Raw genomic sequence first — 21121 nt, forward strand, 5'->3', positions numbered from 1 at the left:
ATTGAAGAGGGATTATGAATTGTGATCTTTCACTAAAGGAAACATTTGTAAAGAACCACTATTCCTTGCTTCCTCTTTCAATTCTTCTTTAACATTTGCCTTTATTGGATTATTTCCTAAAAACTAATCATCTTTGAAACCTGACTTTTAACTGGACTCTCACAAATATGATTGTTTTTGTATCCTACCATGGACTTGAAATAATTCTTGTTGCCATTAAACATTTTTATTAATCGACTTATTCCTTCACAGCTCGAGCATTTGTGGTATTAGTTAAAAATGTTTACTATATGACAAGCACTGTACTAAGTGCTGGGGTAGATTCAAGGTAATCATGTTGGACACAGTCCCTGTCCCAAATAAGGTTCACAGTGGAAGTGGGAGGGAGAACAGGGATTAAATCGCCATTTTATAGATAAAAAGCAGAGGAACAGAAAAGGTAAGTAGCTTTCCCAAAGTCACACAGTTAGCAAGTGGCAGAGCTGAGGTTAGAATCCAGGTCCTGTAGCTCCCAAGCCCTTGCTCTTTTCACTAGGCAACACTTCAGCTCCAAAAAAAAAGCTAAAATGCATTAATATGTCTATTGTAATTCTTTGAAATAAATATAAGAGATAGTGTAGAAGGATTTTTTCGTGTATGTTTCTGACCAAGCTATTTGGTAGTCTTTGTAAAACTTTAAAATTGTGACTTGGTCAGTAATTTCACTTAATCATAAGTAAAAACAAAAAATATGTGAATCAAAACCTTTAAACCTATTTGACTCTATTCTATGGGCTTGAAATTTGCTTTTAAAAGAATAATTTGGTAAATTCCACAAGTTGAGACCCATTTTTAATCCGTAGAATGAGGCTGGTGATTTAGTAAACCATATTGAATCACAGCAGAAAAGTATTTATTTTTCCAGTAATTGCTGTTAAAGGAAAGTTGTTTTACAGTTAGAGCCTTCTTCTTGCTTTTAGATAAGACTTGTTTTATTACCATAAACTTGTAAGATTAGAAGTTGTTCAGTGTATAGTTCTGTTTGGTTAATTATGCTGTTCTGCGGCACATTGCTATATAGGTTAAACTGACTAATTCAGATGAAATGACAAAATTCAGTTTGAATTAGGGAAAGTCTTAATTGAAGATATATTTTTTTAAAGGTAGTTTTATTGCAACTCTATTGATGTATGCATATATCTCCCCCCGGACTTACATTTTTGGTCTTTCTATCAGTGTGTCACTCTAGCTGTGCCTTCCCTTCCCTGAGGCTGCTACTGCCATTGCATATTCGCTCCAGATGCTTCCTACCTTAGATCAAAATCTGCATTCCTACTGCTGTTCAGGAGTAGAGAGCATAAAGCGAGGAAGCAGAGGGAAGGTACCGTGAGGGGCTTGGGAGTCAGAGGACTTGTGTTCTAATTCTGGCTCTGCTATTTGCTGTGTGACCTTGGGCAAATCACTTAAATTCTCCATGCCTCAGTTACCTCATCTGAAAAATGGGGATTAAGACTGTGAGCCCCATGGGGGACATGGACTGTGTCCAACCTGATTAGCTTACATCTACTCCAGCGATTAGTACAGTGCATGATTATGTAGAAAGTGGTTAACGAATAAGAGTTCCAAATTAATAAGGTTTTACTTTGGTTTCCTGAGAATAACACAGGCCCAGCATTCTAATGCCAAACTTTAATTTTATGTAAAGCATTACCTTAGCAAAGAAACCCCAAGCTTCCTGCATATAACTTGGTGTTCTCAATGTTATTCAGATAGTGCTGGAGTTCTTAGTGGAACCGTTACCCTCCTTTATTTTTTAAACTTGACCATATTATCCTTGATGTTCAGAGAGTAGAGTGGAAGGTTTTAGTTGATTAATAATAATTTTGGTATTAATTAAGCACTTCCTATGTGGCACTTCACCCTGCAAAGCACTGGGGTAGATATAGTTTGGACATAGTTCCTCTCTCACACAGGACTCGAAATCTAAGAAGTGGGGACCAAAAAGATCTTTTCTCCATTTTGCAGTTGAGGAAACAGGCTCAGAGAGGTTAAGTGACTTACCTAAAGTCACACAGCCAATCAGTGGCTGAGCTGGGACTAGACCCTAGGTCCTCTGATTCAGTCACATGCTCTTTCCACTCACTATTCTGATTATCCTTGCTTGTTTAATTGACTTCCCCTCTTCACTTTTCATTTATTTTTGAATTCTAATTGGAATCCTTATCATGTTTGAGTGTTTCCATAATCTCGTTAAAGTGAAAAAGAAGCAGAGAAAAGCTCAGTAAAAGGAATATACTTCCGAAGATTGTCCGTAAATCAAGCTAGAGTGAAAAATTTCCCCAAAGCACTTGGGAGGACTCCTTTCTACTGACAAACAGCCTGGCCTAGTAGAAAGAGCATGGCCCTGGGAGTCAGAGGACTTGGGTTCTAATCCTGGCTCTGCCACTTGCTGGCTGGATGACCTTGGGCAAATCCCTTAACTTCTTTGTGCCACAAAAGAGAGTTAGGGACTTCTTCCTCAATCTCCTAAAGCTGAGCCTCTCCATGTGGGGCAGGGACTGTGTCTGACCTAATTTGACCTAATTAACTCCAACCACCCTCAGTGCTTTTTTTTTTTTAAGGGTATTTGTTTAGTGCTTGCTCTGGGGTAGATAAAAAAATAATCCGGTTGGACACAGTCCCTGTCCCACATAAGGTTTACAGTCTAACTCCCCATTTTACAAGTGAGGTAACTGAGGCACAGAGAAGTGAAGTGACTTACCCAAGTTCACACAGCAGACAAGTGGCAGAACTGGGATTACAACTCAGGTCCTAATACTCCCAGGCCTGTGCTCTTTCCACTAGGCCATGCTGATTCTCTCAGTTCAGTTCTTGGCACATAGTTAGATCTTAGCAATGCCTTATGATTATTATCATTATTAGCTCCAGAAGGGAGAGTTAGGGTCTTAAGCCTGAAGGCTCAAATCTGAGCAGAATGGTCTGTATTTTCCCCCTTATGTTTTCTGCTTGCATCATCTTCTTTCTTTCCTCCAGAAAGTGGGGTGGAGCCGGGCTGGATGTCTGGTTAGGTAAGGATCCCAGATTTTCAGCCCATAGATGGAGGTGTCTATGTTGGAGCCCTTAACAGTCTTGTTTTCTCATCGGTGCTGTGTTTTACCCTTGAGGACAATTTCTCTTCCCTGAAGTGGGATTATTCAGGTTTTCCTTAGGCAGTGGGAGTTATCAATCAAAAGAAATAAATGCTTTCAAAGATTATATTCCCTCCCCAAAGAGGGTTGTCACACTTACTATAGAGAGATTGTAAATAAAACAAACTCGTTCTGAATACATTGTTCTAAAATTTTCTATGGCATTATTGGTGTTAGTGCTTTTTTGTGTCAGTAAAATGAAGCTTCATCTGTAGACTCGGGCTCTTTATTTTTATGTATATGTATTTAAATTTTATGAAATTTTATGTATATTTTTTGGGGTTTACCTAGAGCTATCAGGGAGTACTTTTGAAAAGTATGTGAGGAAAAAAAAGTATGCTGTGCCATTGACTGTATGGCATTCACCTGCAGGTTACCAGGTGTGTGTGTGTGTGTATGTGTGTGTTTTATGGTATTTGTTAAGCGCTTACTATGTGCCAGGCATATAGCATATATCCATATCCTTGATAGCAGTAATGTACAGTGTAATGGAGAGGACCCAGGGGAAACTGGGAGGATCTGGTAAAGGCTTCCAGAAATCTAATTTGGATTACAATTTGGAAAACAGTGCTTAGTTGTTTTTAGCTTTAAGAGGTTTCGGCCACCCCTATCTGAAGGGGATGATGGGATTTAAGATGCCAGTTCACTTAGCTTTTTTTCTCCCACATAAATATTTGAGGCTTAGACCTTCTCTGGAACATGGGTTCATAGCAAGTTGCTGACTCTGCTCCTACTTGTTGATTTTACCAGATAAGTGGTACTGACTGTTTGTGTATCTGAGATGGGCTTGAGTGTTAAAGTAGGGTAGATTTCCTATGCAGAGGTTTTCCTATTTTTGTTTTTTTACATTTAGTTAGTTGAGCATAAACCCATTGCCGTTGCCTTAACGTTTCATTAGTTTGTGGCCTTTCGTATTCCACACTTGCTTTAATCAGCACATTCTCATTTAGCTCCAATTTTGCCTTTGAGTTAATGAAAAAAGAAACACAGACTCCTACAGCAAGAACATAATATGTGTATCTAAATTTGTCAAAAGCACCAGACTAGTAATAATCGTGAAAGATACCATTGGTTCTTGAACTTTATCAAATCATTGTATGAAACATATTGGAACTTTCTTGGCTGAGCTTTGACGAAGGCCTTCCTATTCGCTTCATCTATGCAGTTTCTGTAAGGATGACAGTTGGCACTCGTTCCGTAAAAGGCTCAGTCAGGAATGCATATAAGATTGTAGCTAAGCAGAGACCCCAGAATTCCTAAGATGCACTTCCAGGTGCTTACCTTGAGCAACATTGAGGAGCACCCTTCCTCTGGATCGTCAACCTGTTCTCTCCTCAGCTTTTGCCAATCACCTCTATGTCACTCCTTCTCATTCCTCCACTTGGCAGGCAACATCATGACTAGGAAAAAAAAAACCAATAGGAAAGCTTGTAAGAAAGATCTTTGTGTTTGTTTCATGCCGTTGAGATGATGGTTTTTGTCTGTCTCTGTTTTCTGTATGGTGCCTGCCACACCACCTTGTATGTGAGGAAATGTAATAAATCTTAGAATAGTCATGCATAGTGTTTGGGTAAAAAGCCACAGCTCATTCAGAATGTGCTTAAGACTTGACTGTGAGGCAAGGTTGGTAAATTTAGCAATTAGGCAGCAATAGGATAGGGTTGGGAGTGAGTCACTCTGCCTCCACCACCACAATAGAGTTGAGCCCTGGCTAATGGGTGATTGCTACATTGGAGGGTTTCCCGCCAAGAGGGATGATGCAAATGGGGCTCCCCAAGTTCAACATCAGAGGTACAGGAAGGGGTTGTTGAAGGGATCTGCAAGGAAGGGCCTGAGGCTGAGCCTGTTAATAGTCCATAGTGACCACCTTAAGGTGGTAGTTTTGATGATATGTTTCTAGAAGTCAGACTTTCATATTTCCTTTAAAATTATTTTTCCTTCCCTATTAAAAATATTATTACATTAGTATGTGGAGACAAATCTTTTTCCAATGCCAGTTTCAATTTTACATTTTGTAGTCAGCATCAAACAAGTATATATTTAGCCAATATTTTGAATATTGAAACAATGGGGTTTATGATGCTGGTGTATTTCATTTCAACCTTTTCATAAGCATTAAATCCATCTTTAGTGGACTAGTGGTTCTTGAGATACTTCATCATCTTGTTCGTAAATGAGTGACTCTGGAAATGATTTTCCTTCATCTAATTTCACTGAATGTCCCTCTAACAGTAAACCTCATCATCTGCCATCCTGGGGACCTAGCACCTGCTAGATAGGGAAAATTTTGTATTTTTGAAACTTAATGAAAGCACACAGCTTACCTATCACTTAAGAACACCACACACATTTGTTTCGGAATTTAAACAGTCCTTGTGCACTTGTAACTATTTCATGGCTTTTTTAAGTTAAAGCAATATTTGCTTTCATTGTAAGTGTTATTGAGTTTTTTCCCCATCATTACTTAAAAGCCATGCACAGTACAATACAAAGTGTCAGATGTATGAGATTACATTTAAGAATGAGCTCTCCTAATGGCTTTGGTTCTTAAATTATTGGGATCTTCAGTGTACTTTAAGGGCAACTGTCTTGATTTCTTTGTAGCTGTTATTCATGGAATAATGATTTTCTACTGAAGAAAGATATGAATATTGAATCAAAAATCTGTCGCCACTGGGAGTATCAGGAGATGGGCACCAGTTCTGTTGAATTTGCTTTTACAGCCCACTGCAGTGATGATGCTGGCGATAACATCTGTTTTTAAACTGCCATAGGTGATTCCAGTATTTCTTTGGGCAGACACTTTCACCACTGAGGGCAGAGCCCCAGCAGGCTTTCCCTTGCATATTTTGACCAGCTGGGGGCATTGTGGGCAGCAGTTCCAAATACTATCTACTTAAATAGTAAGATACTTTAGCTATCTTATCACATAATTGCCTCCCTTTATGGAAAAAATTAACTTTTCTTCCATTCCTTGCCTTTTACTTTTCAACAAATAGGATATTGCTTGGAAGGATTATTTGTTCTCCTTTCCCAAAAAGACTGTTAGTTGAGCGAGCCTATATAAGAGATCTGTGTCTGACCGGTTCCCTCATTAATAAAGGTTCAGTGCTCATTGACCTTTCCATCTACTAAAGTTGTTACCCTGTGCTCAGGGTGAAGGTTAATTCTAGCTTCCGTTTCTTTGTGAAATGTGGGTTCCATTTTTGTTAACTTGTGGTGGGTCTGACAATCAAGTAAATGCTTTACAGGAGCTAGAGCCTACAGGGGATTTAGTTACAGCTTGGGTAAGTTCAGCATTTTGAAGGTGTAATGTACTCTTTAGTTGTGGGGCCACCTCCATCTTGAAATTCATTATGAATGCTTGAGCATGTTCCCACCCATAGTAGTGTCCCCAAGTATTCATTCGTTCATTCAGTAATATTTACTGAGTGCTTACTGTGTGCAGAGCACTGTACTAAGCACTTGCGAAAGTGCAATACAACAAACAGTGACATTCCCTGCCCAACAAGCTCACAGTCTAGAGTAGGGGAGACAGATATTAATACAAATAAATAAAATTACCGACATGTACACAAGTGCTTTGGGGTTGGGAGGGAGGAAAAACAAGGGATAAATAAAATTACAGATATGTACATAAGTGATTTGGGGCTGGGAGGGGGGAAGAGCAAAGGGAACAAGTCAGGGCAACGCAGTAGGGAGTAGGAGATGAGGAAAAATGGGGCTTAGTCTGGGAAGCCCTCTTGGAGATGTGCCTCTATGTGCCTTTTATTTTATGGTGACATCCAAGATAAAGCTATCATTTCGTTTCATTTTATGAGTTCTAGGCTTCTAAATGGTACTCCAGTGCAGCCTTAGAAAATAGGCTAGAACCACCAGCCCAAGAACTTAAGGGAAGGACAGGTAGTCCTAATGGAAGTCAGACAACAGACTTAATGAAAATAAGCCGTGGGCCTAAAATAAATTGAAACCACTCTGCCATGTCTTCATTCCCTTTTGTCGGAAATGTGCAAGTCTTGCAATAATCAATCAATGGTACTTACTGAGCAATTACTATATGCAAAACATTGTACTAAGTGCATGGCATAGCAGATAGAGCACAGTCCTGGGAGTCAGAAGGTCATGTGTTCTAACCCTGGCTCTGCTGCTTGTTTGCTGTGTGACCTTGTGCAAATTACTTTACTTCTCTGTGTCTGTTACCTCATCTGTAAATTGGGGATTGAGGCTGTGAGCCCCACATGGGACAGGGACTGTGTCCAACTCGATTTTCCTGTATCCACCCAGGCACTTAGTACAGTGCCTGGAACAAAGTAAGTGTTTAACAAATACCAGCATTGTTATTATTACAATATAATGGATATATAAAAATGGGGCATATTGCCACAAAATGTGTATTTTATTTGAATGTGTCATCAGTATGATTGCTTTCTTGGGACCAAGTGTAAAAGTGTACTGCCTATGTCATCCTATGCAAGTGCCCATGCCTTTCTAATTCTTTCAACATTTTTCCTGTGTGGGGTCAGAGGCATAGTTTAGAAGTACAGCTTAATTTATACTGGATTAAAATATTTTAGTCTTTGCAGAGAATTTGGGTAATAGGGTAAAGGGCAAGGTTGGGCAGAGGGTGATGCCTGGGACTCTGTGCCCTGATGGCTGGTGCAGAATTATTGAGAAAAGGGAGTGTGAGGACAGCCAAGAAGATTAATAGAGCACTATAAACAACAGTCATCATCCTGCATTCCCCAATAATAGGTGGGATTGGGAAGACAGAAAAACTTTTTGATGTAGAGTCTCTGCTGTGTACATAGAGTGTGTATATATATGTTTCGTTCCATTTTGTCATGCTGTTCTTGCTGCAGGACTTGAAAATCTACCCCATGACACTGCTTTCTCATTTGGAATGTGACTGTAGGTGGGCAAACTCTTGCTTAAGGCAGTTGCTCGGGTTCTTCTAGCCTAGTGATTCAGAGGAGATTGGTAAATGAGGGAATTGTCAAAACATGTCTGTGTCTTGAAAAACATTTACGCATCCCTGTTTTGAAGACTTTTGTAAGCCTTTTCTAAAGACTTGAAACCGTTTGTGCACCATAAAGGGCTACATCAGGGAATACAGCTAATAAGATCAGAATCCACTACAAACACACACACACAAAAAGGGATCCTCGAAGTCATAGAGGTAATGGTATGTTTTGAACAGTTACTGTTAGCAAAATACTGTGAATACATTTTAGACAAGCCATAGAAAATGGAAGAATTGAAAAAAAAGAGTCAATAGCAAAGGGATTATTTATAGGTAGCTAAATAGTCCTTGGAGAGGGCAGGTCTGACGTTAATAATAAAAGTAATAATTGTATTTAAGTGCGTACTATGCATCAATCACTGTACTAAGCGCTGGGGTTGATACTAGATAATAAGATAAGACACAGTCCCTGTCCCACATGGGGCTCGCTCAATTAATCAATCATGTTCCCTTCCCACAGCAAATTTACAGTCTAGAGAGAGAGACGGGCATTAATGTGAATAAGTAATTTATTTGCAGCCTAAGGGGCAGGGGAGTCAGGTATTTCATGCCCATTTTACAGATAAAGAAGCTGAGGCACAGAAAAGTGAAGTGCTTTACCCCTGGGCACACAGCTGGCAAGCATCAGAGATAGGATTAGTACCCAAGTCCCATGACTCCCAGGCCTGTGTTCTTTCCATTAGGCATCACTGATTCTCCAGTTTGCCCCTGCTCTCGGCATAGTCCTTGGTTTCAAACAACTGCAGGTGCCCGAGTGTTCCAGTGCTCTTAGAGGCCCTGTGGTTGATGGTCCTGGCTGTTTCTTCAGTCTGGCACTTGCGTGGGGTGGGGTATGGGTTCCTGCTATAATTGGTGGGTCGGTGGAGGGATGCTGCTTGGGGCATGAGAAGCCCACTGCACATCCCTGAGCTCCCCATGACATGGTGGCTCAGGGATTGCAGATCCAGGCTGTTCCTGGCCTCAGGAACAGAGGTCTACCTTTCCCGTTATACCCAAGAATATAGTGTGGGATGTTGGACTTAGTATAGAGCCATGAGTGGGGAGTTGGGAATGTTTATTGATGAGGTTCATAAAGTTTGTCTGAATTATAATTGCGTTAAAAAAGAACACAGACGAGTAACTTCATTAAAATACCACCATCTCCTCAATTGGCAGACCTATGAAATACATGGATTTAAAAGCAACATGTTTAATTTTTAGTAATGATGTACCAGAATGTCTATTGACATTTTGAAAATTCAGCCTAACAATTTTCCCTAGGTCTCAGGGAAATTCAAATGGAGAAGAAGCCCTTAGAATAGAAACCTGTATCATGCCACTGGATTACAGTTTTTAAACTGAAGGATTGAAAGAAAACAAAGCATGGGTTTGGGTGATGGGATCTGTACTGTAAATGGAAATGCAGATCAGTATGCATTGCCCTTAGCTTATTGTCACATTAGGACACTTGGATTACTGATAGTGTTGGAGTCTCCTGTCAGACAAGCAAAGGAATTGACCATAGTGCTAGTGATTTGCACAATGCCAGCTGCCTTCTCTCACCATTCCCAGTCCTGTCAAGCAAGTAGGTGGACAAGGGTTCCGGAGATGACCAAATTATCTGTCATAGACCCTAGGATGCAGGCTTGATGCACTGTCTCACCCCTGCTACTACTTATTCTGCAGCTGGCGCACCCTGTTGCCCACTAGGCCTCGGTCATGATAGGTAACATTTGTTTCACACAACACAGCTTCTCTAGTTTCTTCTTCTAGCCCAGATCATCTCTATTAATAGATATTATTTATTGAACACTTACCATGTGTAGAGCACTGTACTAAGCGCTTGGGAGAGTATAACATGACAGAGTTGATAGACACGTTCCCTGTACAATAGAGGGTAATTTAATGTAAGTGTTCTCATAATGTTTGCATTTCCCAAGATGCAACTCGGTGGGAGGGGAAGGAGATGAGGTGGGGGAGAAGGGAAAAGTGGGATGAGAAAGAGGCTGAATTCTGCTTTGAATGGATCATGTTATTACATTTTTTAAAAAAGTCCACTTTACCTAACTTTTAGGCAAGGACCTAGATAACTCCATACATTAATCATGTAGGTGAGCACTTGAGTGAAGCATTGATAGTCATTAAGCACTTGATATTCACCCCACCCTCAAACACTAACGTGGCATAGTGGATACAACTTGGACCTCGGAGACAGAAAGTCATGTGTTCTAATCCTGGTTCTGTCACTTGTTTGCTGTGTGGCCTTGGGCAAGTCACTTCACTTCTCTTTGCCTCAGTTACCTCATCTGTAAAATGGGGATTAAGATTGTGAGCTCCATGTGGGACAGGGACTGTTTCCACCCAATTTGCTTGTATTCCCCCAACCTCAGCGCTTAATACAATGCACATAATAAGCATTTAACTAATATCACACTTATTATATCTTTATACTCTGCTATTTTTCTGCCCTTTCCTTGCCATCCTAACTGCTACCATGATAATCCAAACATGTATCCTATCCCACCTCTATTACTGTATCTCCTTGTTGACTTCCCTGCCTCCTGTCTCTCCCCAGTCCAGTCTGTACTTCACTACGCTTCCCGGGTACACTTTCTACAAAAACATTCAATACACATTTCCCCACTCCTCAAGAACCTCCTGTGGTTGCCCGCCCACCTCTGCATCAAATAGAACCTCCTTACTATCACCTTCAAAGCACTCATTCACCTTGCCCCCTCCTACCTCACCTCGCTACTCTTCTACTACAACCTAGCCTGCATACTTCACTCCTCTAATGCCAGCCTTCTTACTGTACCTTGATCTCACCTCTGAGATCGCTTAGTACAGTGCTCTACACACAGCAAGTGCTCAATAAATATGATTGAATGAATGACCCCTCGTTCATGTCCTGCCTCTGATCTGGAACACATGTCCTCCTCAAATCCGACAATTACTCTCCCCTCCTTCAAAGCCTTATTGAAGGCACATCTCCTCCAAGAGGCCTTCCTTGACTAAGTCCTCCTTTCTTCTTCTCCCACTCCCTTACGCATCGCTTTGACCTGCTCCCTTCATTTATTTCCCCTCCCAGCCCCACAGCATTTATGTACATTATCTGTCATTTATTTATTTGTATTAATGTCTGTCTCCCCCTCTAGACTGTAAGCCCATTGTGGGCAGGGGATGTGTCTGTTAAACTGTACTCTCCCCAGTGCTTTATACAGTGATCTACACACAGTAAGCACTCAATAAGTGCAATTGACTGACTGACTATACATCAAACAGGAACTTCTTTCCATTGACTTTAAGACGCTTCATCGGCTGTCACCCTCTTTCTTATCCACTCTCTTCTCCTGTTACATCCCAACTTACACACTCACTTGGCCTTGTTCCCTTGCCCCTTTTGCAAATGCCTGCTCTCTCCATTCAAATCTTTCAGACCCCAGCTTTTCCCATATTCTAAGCCTAACTCTTCCTTGCTTTCAGACTTCCCCCAATTAAGTCTTCTTCTTTTCAGGTCTCGTCATCCCAGCTACCACCTAAATACCATTGTGCCTCCTCTGCGCTTAGGCCCACATCATCACCCATAACAATTCTGTACAAATTGACTTATTGTACTGTACTATTCAAGCAGATACTCAACTGCATAGTTATATCTCCATTCTCTTCTCCCTCCAATTTATAATCAATTTGGTGTCTGTCTCTGCAGCTAGATTGTAAGCTCCTTGAGCACACTGAGCATGTCTTCTAATTCTGACAAGCGATCAATCGAATACAATGGATTGATATCTTTAAAATGAAATGTGCATTGCCACTCACAGTAACCCAAGTTATTATTACCTGTTCAAAAATAGCATGAAGCTTGATTTAAAGAAATGTCTGATGGTAAATTTGTGGCTTCAGCAAGAAAGTTGCTAGCTTGCTGCTAACTATATTAATTCATTTTCCATTAGGCTGGAGCAAAACCGACTTATTTCTTGAAAGTGCCAGACCTCTGTGTTGTGTGGTGCTCTCTGTCTGGAGAGTGGGCATTGCATGCACTTCTTTGTGTGCATTGTAATGGTCTGGGTGGATGTGACGGGATACCAGAAAGAGAAATAGCAGGTTCAGATCATGAGGGGAGAACCATTTGCAGGCTCCCAATAATAATAATAGTGATGGTATTTGTTAAACGCTTCCTATGTGCCAAGCACTGTTCTGACTACTGGGGGAGATACAATGTAATCAGGTTGTCCCATGTGGGGTTCCCATTCTTATTACCCATTTTACAGATGAGATAACTGAGGCACAGAGAAGTTAAGTGGCTTGCCCAAGTCACAGAGCAGTCAAGTGGTGGAGCCAGGATTACAACCCACGTCCTCTGACTCTCCAGCCCCGGCTCTTTCCATTAAGCCACGCTGCTTCATCCTTGCTCACCTGATCAATCATCCAATCAGTGACATTTATTGAGTACCTACTGTGAGAGTTGATAGACACCGTGCCTCCCCACGAGGACCATACAGTCTGGAGGGGGATGTATATGTGCATAAGTGCTGTGGGGCCAAGGGTGGTGTGAATATCAAGTGCTTAGAGGGTACAGATCCAAGTGCATGGGCACTTGGGAGAGGGAGTTGGAGAAAGAGGGCTTAATTGAGGAAAACTTCTTGGAGGAGATGTGATTTTAATGATGCTTGGAAGGTAGGAAGAGTGGTGGTTTGTCATATGCAGAGGGGGAGGGAGTTCCAGGCCAGAAGTATAACATGGGTGAGGGGTCGTGGCAAGGAACAGTGAGTAGGTTGGCATTAGAGGAGCGAAGTGTGCAGGCTGGTTTGTAATAGCAAATCAGAAGGGTAAGATAGGCAGGGATGAACTGATGGAGTGCTTTAAAGCCAATGGTAAGGAGCTTTGATGTGGAGGTGGATGGGCAACCATTAGAGGTTTTTTTGAGGAGCGGTAAGATGTGAACTAAATGGTTTTTTATGTTTATATCCTTTTAGCTTGGCTTCAGAATCATTAAATAATGAAGAAGAGAAGAAAGAGAGTTTTGATGAGTCCAGTTGGTAAATACACGTAATTATATCTTTGTTCATCCCGACTCCTCTATCTCTGTCAACTAAATGTCATTAGATCCTGTTGGTTTTCCTCCTGAACATGTCCTGGACACCAGCCAGTGATGCATGGCCCTTCTCAGAATGAAACCTGTATTTTAAATGTAGAGTTAATAGCCAAATGCATCCAAGTCCATCCTGAGGAATTCAATAGCCACTTCCAAGAAACCAGCAAGGGCAGTGGCATTTAAACTTTACCTTCTGAGGGTAATTGCTGCATCTCTGAGTGACCAGGAAGATAGTCTAAAAAAAAATCCAGGTGAGCATGTGATACAGAGGTCAGTCACTACTGACAAAACTTTTAATAACTAATGGAGGCTGTGAAATAAAACATCATAAAATTGAAGAGAAGTATACACCATCAAATGTCTGTTTATTGTTATATTGTACTCTCCCAAGAGCTTAGTACAGTGCTCTGCACACAGAGTAAGTGCTCAGTAAATACAATTGAATGAATGTGAAGGGGCAGGGAAAACTTTGGATAAAATGTCATAGATGCTATACCTCCTAACTAGGAATTAGGAGACCTGGGTTCTAATGCCAGCTCCATCATGCCTGCTGTGTGACCTTGGGCAAGTATCTTAACTTCTCTGCACCTAAGTTTCCTCGTCTGTAAAATGGGGATTAAATGCCTGTTTTCCATCCCTCTTGGTCTGTGAGTCCCATGTGGGGCAGAGCCTGGGTCTGGTTTGATTGTTTTGAGAAGCAGCATGGTTTAGTGGGAAGAGCACGGGCTTGGGAGTCAGGTCATGGGTTCTAATCCCACCTCCACCACTTGTCAGCTGTGTGACTTTGGACAAGTCACTTTACTTCTCTGTGCCTCAGTTCCCTCATCTGTAAAATGGGGATTAAGACAACCTTTCATTCAATAGTATTTATTGAGCGCTTACTATGTGCAGAGCACTGTACTAAGCGCTTGGGATGAACAAGTCGGCAACAGATAGAGACAGTCCCTGCCGTTTGACGGGCTTACAGTCTAATCGGGGGAGACGGACAGACGAGAACAATGGCAATAAACAGAGTCAAGGGGAAGAACATCTCGTAAAAACAATGGCAACTAAATAGAATCAAGGCGATGTACAATTCATTAACAAAATAAATAGGGTAACGAAAATATATACAGTTGAGCGGACGAGTACAGTGCTGTGGGGATGGGAAGGGAGAGGTGGAGGAGCAGAGGGAAAAGGGGAAAATGAGGGTTTAGCTGCGGAGAGGTAAAGGGGGGATGGCAGAGGGAGTAGAGGGAGAAGAGGAGCTCAGTCTGGGAACGCCTCTTGGAGGAGGTGAGTTTTAAGTAGGGTTTTGAAGAGGGAAAGAGAATCAGTTTGGCGGAGGTGAGGAGGGAGGGCGTTCCAGGACCACAGGAGGACGTGACCCAGGGGTCGACGGCGGGATAGGCGAGACCGAGGGACGGTGAGGAGGTGGGCGGCAGAGGAGCGGAGCGTGCGGGGTGGGCGGTAGAAAGAGAGAAGGGAGGAGAGGTAGGAAGGGGCAAGGTGATGGAGAGCCTTGAAGCCTAGAGTGAGGAGTTTTTGTTTGGAGCGGAGGTTGATAGGCAACCACTGGAGTTGTTTAAGAAGGGGAGTGACATGCCCAGATCGTTTCTGCAGGAAGATGAGCCGGGCAGCGGAGTGAAGAATAGACCGGAGCGGGGCGAGAGAGGAGGAAGGGAGGTCAGAGAGAAGGCTGACACAGTAGTCTAGCCGGGATATAACGAGAACAACCTGATTACCTTGTATTTCCCCTAGCGCTTAGAACAGTGCTTGGCACATAGTAAGCGCTTAACAGATACCATACTTCTCATTATTATTGTAATGGCTCTACCCTAGCACTTAGCACAATGCTGGGCAAATAGTAAGCACTTAAATGCCACCATTTTTATTTTCATTACAGAAATTCATCGAGATTTTCTAGTTCAAATTTCACAATGATAGGAGTACGTTGGAAGACTGGCTGGACCTCCCAGCTGTGTTTCAGATGAAGGGCATGAGATTGTCATTCTCTCCCAGAAAATTTCTCTCTCTAAGAACTTCTGTTTCTTTTTTTTTTCCTCTGAAGATAGACTAGTATTTATTTGCAGTTTCTGGTCCCACTTGGTACACTATTATCAATTTGTACTTGATAATCATGTTCTTTATTATATGCTTCCTATGATACAAACACAGTTCTAAACTTTGGGGGAAATATAAGGAAAGCAGATCATCACGGGGCTCACAGTCAAAGAGTGAGGATAACAGGTATCTAATCCCCATTTTATAGATGGGAAAACTGAGTTGGAGGCAAATTAAGTAGTTGCTGAAGGTCCTACAGCAGGCAGGTGGTGGAGCCGGGGTTATAACCCAGGGCTCCTGACTCCTAGTCCCATGCTTTTTGTGATATTTATGAATAGTGTTTGGTTAGAGCCCATTGTTGGGTAGGGATTGTCTCTATCTGTTGCTGAATTGTATTTTCCAAGTGCTTATTACAGTGCTCTGCCCAATAAGCACTCAATAAATACGATTGAATGAATGGTTACACATACATGCATATCGTATCTTTTAGCTCCAGTATAGTACACTCCTCAATTGATCAAGAACTGAAGGAAGGGACTTATGAATTATCCAGTTGGTAAGTATACATAATAAGGTCTTTGATATTAGCCCTGACTCTTCTCTCTCCCTCTCTTTTCCTCTTTCTCCCCGCCCCCAGCTAAATGTCACTAGATTCTGTTGCTTTTCCCTCCTCAACCTGTCCTGGATCTACCCCTTACTCTCAACCCAAACAAGCCACCCATCTTGTTTGAAGTGCTCTCATCGTGTCCTGACTGAACTACTGGATCAGCCCCCTCACTGGTCTCCCTGCCTCCAGTCTGTACTTCACTCTACATCAAACAGGAACTTCTGATGATTGGTTTTAAAGCACTCTCTCAGTTCTCACCACCTTAATTACCCACTCTACTCCTGCTCTTTGTTCCTCTCAAGCCTACCTACTCACCGGGCCTCACTCTCATTTCCCACCAGCAATTCATTGCTCACCGCCTAGAACTGTATCCTGTTACAAATCATTCAGACCTCTGCATTCCTTGTTCAAAGCTTTTCTGAAATCCCAGTTCCTCCACAAGGCTTTCTGTGATTAATTCTTCTTCTCCCACTCAGGTTACATCCTCCCTAACTTCTGCTTGATTGCTAATAAGCCCACAGTCATTCATACTGCCTCTCTATATATTAACTTACATACCCTACTATGCAAGCACATACCCATTCACCTATCTATCTCTCCATTGTCTTTCTCCAGTGAATAATTAATTTTATGTTCATTTTATGTAAACTCTTTGGTTTAGGGCCTTTCTACTTTTTCAGTCCTTTGACTCCTGGTAATTGACCAATGTCAGATCTCCTTGCCAGTGTTTGTGCCTAATAGGGATTTTGCTTCCACATAGCTAGAAGAGACAAATACTCTGGATTCACTAGTAATGAACCTCCAATCAGGAAAACAGATCACATTCTCCACGTATGATTTCTTCTCCAATTTATAAGTAACCTAGGTCATGTAAACCCTCTACAAGTATTTGTTTCCCAAGAAGCAGCCCTGGGAAAGGGGGAGAAGTGGGAGCCCAGTGAGGAAAGAAGAGGTCTGCCTTATGGAAAGGATCTGTGGTTGAATCAGCACCTTGATGTGACTAAATAGTCCCAGATGTTTTTACAACACACAACTAGCTCCAATCTTGACTTGCATTTCATTAGATTTTCAGGTCCAGCTGTTGCTTAGAACAACTTGATGCTAAGAACATTGATGCTAAGAACAATGTACTTTCTCTGCAGCCATATATAGTCATATTTATCTTCCCAGGATGTATTGTTTGTTACAGTCATTGTGTTAAAATTTGCTCTTCATGGTTTTAGTTCATTAAAAAAAATTCCACTTCAACCAAAGCTTTGCCACTGGATTAATGGTTCCCACAGTCATTGACCATGGATTCTCCCTGCAGTAAGCATTTGAATTCTGGTTCTGGATGTTTTTGAATGGTGGTTGAATAGTTGCTTTATACACACACGTATGTACATGCATATTTTATGTCTTTTTAGCTCAAGTTCTGAATCCTTAAATGAGGAAGAGAAGGAAGATTCTGTTGAAGAGTCTATTCAGTAAGTATACTTTGGCAATAACCATAACTACTTTCTTCCAGCTAAATGTCACTAAATCTTATTGTTTTTCCCTCCACAAGATTTGATGCCTGTGTAGTGAGTACAACAAGCATGTTTTTAATTCTGCTCAGCCCTTAGTGCAGTAGTCTATAAATATTAGCGATGTCTTTAAAATGAGATGCATGTTGTGACTTGGATAACCCAAGTTATTACCAGATCAAAAAATTTAGACCTTGAAGCCGGATTTTAAAGAAAGTATATTGGGACACATATGGTGTAAACAGTAAGATTGTCGAGTTTAGGACGCTGATGATTGTATTAATTTTTTATCAGTGAGGAACAGAAGTGGTTTCATTTTTGAAAGTGTCAGAATCCAGGTTGTGTGGAGCTCTGTCCAGCAGGGACATTGGGTACACTTCCATCTGTGTGCTGTGACAGACTGCAAGAACTTCCTAGGGTACCAGAAAGAGAAATTGCAAGTTCAGGCCAAAAGGAGAGAACTATTTACATTGCTGCTAATCACTCTTGGAGAGACTTGTTCATCTGCATTCACCTGATGGTGCCATTGGCTGGAACCCAGCCAATTCCAGCAAAAGATTGGGACAGAGGGGAGGGAGGGCAGGAGGAGAAGGGTTAAAGTGGAGATAGATATGACAGGATTCTCATGTCTTGCTTTCATCCCTCTTCCCTTCCTACCTCAATCCTCATTTTCCCCCTCCATTCCTACCTATTTAAACCCCTGTTTGCCTCCAAAGTAGGACTGGAAGCCTTAGTTGCATTGGTTATAATAAACTGAGCACACACATTTCAGAAATGGAAAAAGGGAACACATACAAATATACTGTCCCCTCACCATTCACCCAGCCCTACAGAGGGCTGAAAATCTGTCCTGCTGTAGCCTGAGGTGAGCACTGTACGTGTCATATCAGGCACAAAGAACTGTGCCATAGCCACTGTACTGTAATCCTAAAGACAAGGACGTGTTGGGGACTAGGCAGCTAGCCAGAATGTGGCCATGCTTTTTTTGTCGCGGGGTGCCTGGGTGCCAAGCTGGAGACTCCTGGGCTGAACTGAGCTGGTGCTAGGATTTTTTTGTGTTTTAATTAAGTGATATTTGTTAAGCACTTACTATGTGCCAGACACTTTACAATGCTCTGGGTTAGATAAAGGCCAATTAGGTTGAGCACAGTCCTACATGGAGCTCACAGTCATAATTCTCATTTTACAGATGAGGTAACTGAAGCACAGAAAAGTGAAGTGACTTCCCCAAAGTCACAGAGCAAACAAGTGGCAGAGCTGGGATTAGAATCCAGGTCCTTCTGACTCCCAGGCCCATGCTCTATCCTCTAAGCCATTATGCTGCTCTGTGGTTACCCTCTGGACCTCAACTTTCTGTCCCCAAACTGTTTATACTTAGTCTGTATGCACACCCCAGTCCTCTCCCAAACACAGAATGTCTGTTGGCCCTCAGAATGGTCCCCAACCAATTGACCTCTTTCCTCTCTGACAGTGAATGTTTTCTGCTCCATTGGAACCAATGTATTTGAATTTCACAAGTGTGTTGTCAGTCTTCTTAGTGGTTGGTAGGCAAAGCAGGCCTCAAGTGGGTGAGTGAAGAAATGGTTTCCTCACAAAGTGAAAGAAAAACAGGTTGGGGAGGAATGAAAAGTTGCAAAAAGAAGGCTGGGACCATAGAAAAAGCTCCGACTGTTTTGGAAAAAGACTGGAAGGGCACTTGAAGAGCTACACTTGAGAAGCAGCGTGGCTTAAGTGGAAAGAGCTCGGGCCTTAAACTCAGAGAACCTGGGCTCTAATCCTGGCTCTGCCATTTTGTCTGTTGGTAAATTAGTCAGTCAATAGTATTTATTGAGTGCTTACTGTGTGCAAAGCACTGTTCTAAATGCTTGGGAGAGTACAATATAACAGACACATTCCATGCCCACAATGAGCTTTCATTCTAGAGGGACTGTCACTTTACTCCTTTGGGCCTCAGCTACCTCATCTGTAAAATAGAAATTAAGACTGTGAGCCCTATGTAGCTTGCATCTGCCCTACTGTTTAGTGCAGTGCCTGGCACATATTAAGTGCCTATCAGATACCATTAAAAAAAAGAAAAAAGGTTTAGAGCCCTTCATCCACAGTGGGTCAGAAAAAGCTGGAATGAAATCATAGCTTGGTCTTGGAATTGCAGAGCCATCCAATGATTTGGGAAAGGATGGACCAGATTAGGGGAGGACCTGGTCATTTGATTTTTGCATATTCTGTGATTCTGTATTTTGTGTTAGCATGGTGATTTCAGTCTATAGAGTGGTCAGCGTTTGCTGTTTTGTTAGCAATTCTACTTTAAGTATTTCATTTCAGGCCATCTATTACCCCTCCTCCCTGATAAGCAAGTTCCTTGTCAGATTTTCAAGCCTATCTTGTAATTTACAAAAGGACAATATATCTGTTCACTGCCGCTACTTTGGATCCTTTCCATTCAAAGAGAGAGGGTAGTTTTAGGAATAGTATTTAATTAAGTGCTTGTTGTGTGCAGTACATTAGCGGGAATTAAACAAAGTCCCTGTCCCTTGTGGGGCTCTTAATCTAAAAGATTAAGTGGAAAGATGGGATTAGAGACAAACACATCAGGAGTGATGAAATATTAAAACACAAAACAAACAAATAGCTAAAACAGGCTCAAAGTCTCGGCCGTGATGGAGGAATCAGAGAACGTGTGGGAGTAGCTTTTATCCCTGGCCTGAGATGCCTGGAGCATGCAAGGAGTGTGCCATGAGCAGAGACCCTCGGTGGCTGGAGGAAAGGTGACTATTACTGCAGTGCTTTTCTCGGTGGTGATGAAGGGGATCTGAGCGTGCGCGAGAGTAGTTTTTATTCTGGCCTGGCCTTGTCCTCACAGAGAACGTTGGCAGTGGGAACACTCGGTGCTTTACTTAGCAGTGATGGAAAGGGTGATAACATCACGGTTGCTTCTGAAAGAGCTTGCTTTTAGGATTAAGCATTTTAAAACAATAATTTGTCATTTTCATAAGATGCTCCAGAGAAAACAGAGAAGGCCACCAGAATTCTGACTATTGTACGCTAGTCGGCTATGCGCTTCTCTCCCAGAAACCCATCGACATCATACTTAGCCAGTCCATCAGTATCCAAGAAGATAGTCACCTAAGGTTAAAAAGTGGATCAAAATGAGTAAAAATGGAAGTGTAGCCTGACTAACATAAAAGGGAGAATCCTCAAGAATCAATCTTTAACAGTATTCAGCAGTTACAAAAATAATTACGTAAAGTTTACTGTCGCTGCTACCCCAAATCACATATTTTAAATATTATTCCCAGGACACAGCCCTAGTATGCACATTCCAGTATGTTCTCCTCATCCCATAGTAGATTGCATACTTAGAAGCACACTGCAATTTTCCAAATAAGGCAGCATTTCAGCCAACAGGAAAACAGGTTTTGGTCCCACAGACCAAGCTGTTAGCTTTTCATGGCAGTAGACTAGGGTTTGTCTCAAATTCTCAAAGTGTTGAAGTTTACATTCAGCCCTTTTCAAAAAAAAATCACAGTCTTTATCATATCTCTTGTAATAAATATTAAGTTCAAGTCCACTTTGTCCTTCAGGGATCTTGATTTTTTTTCATTCAAATACATTTCAAGCACAAGAAATTTGCCAGACCCCTATTTTCCCAATCAAAGCCATTTAGGCAAATGGATATAGATGGAAGATTTTTTATTTCTGTACCTCCAA

The 21121-nt window shown here is 41.7% G+C and overlaps 1 protein-coding gene across 1 annotated transcript in view; it reads left to right on the forward strand.

Moving 5' to 3' along the window:
• Positions 1–21121, forward strand: part of RAD18 (RAD18 E3 ubiquitin protein ligase) — a 73075-nt gene that overhangs the window by 45272 nt on the left and 6682 nt on the right. The window contains exons 11-13 of the mRNA XM_029050095.2: positions 13140–13202; positions 15792–15857; positions 17315–17374. Coding sequence (XP_028905928.1) covers positions 13140–13202; positions 15792–15857; positions 17315–17374 — 189 coding nt within the window. The remainder of the gene's footprint in view (positions 1–13139; positions 13203–15791; positions 15858–17314; positions 17375–21121) is intronic.

Source organism: Ornithorhynchus anatinus, chromosome X1 (genome assembly GCF_004115215.2).
Source record: "Ornithorhynchus anatinus isolate Pmale09 chromosome X1, mOrnAna1.pri.v4, whole genome shotgun sequence".
NCBI lineage: Eukaryota > Metazoa > Chordata > Mammalia > Monotremata > Ornithorhynchidae > Ornithorhynchus > Ornithorhynchus anatinus.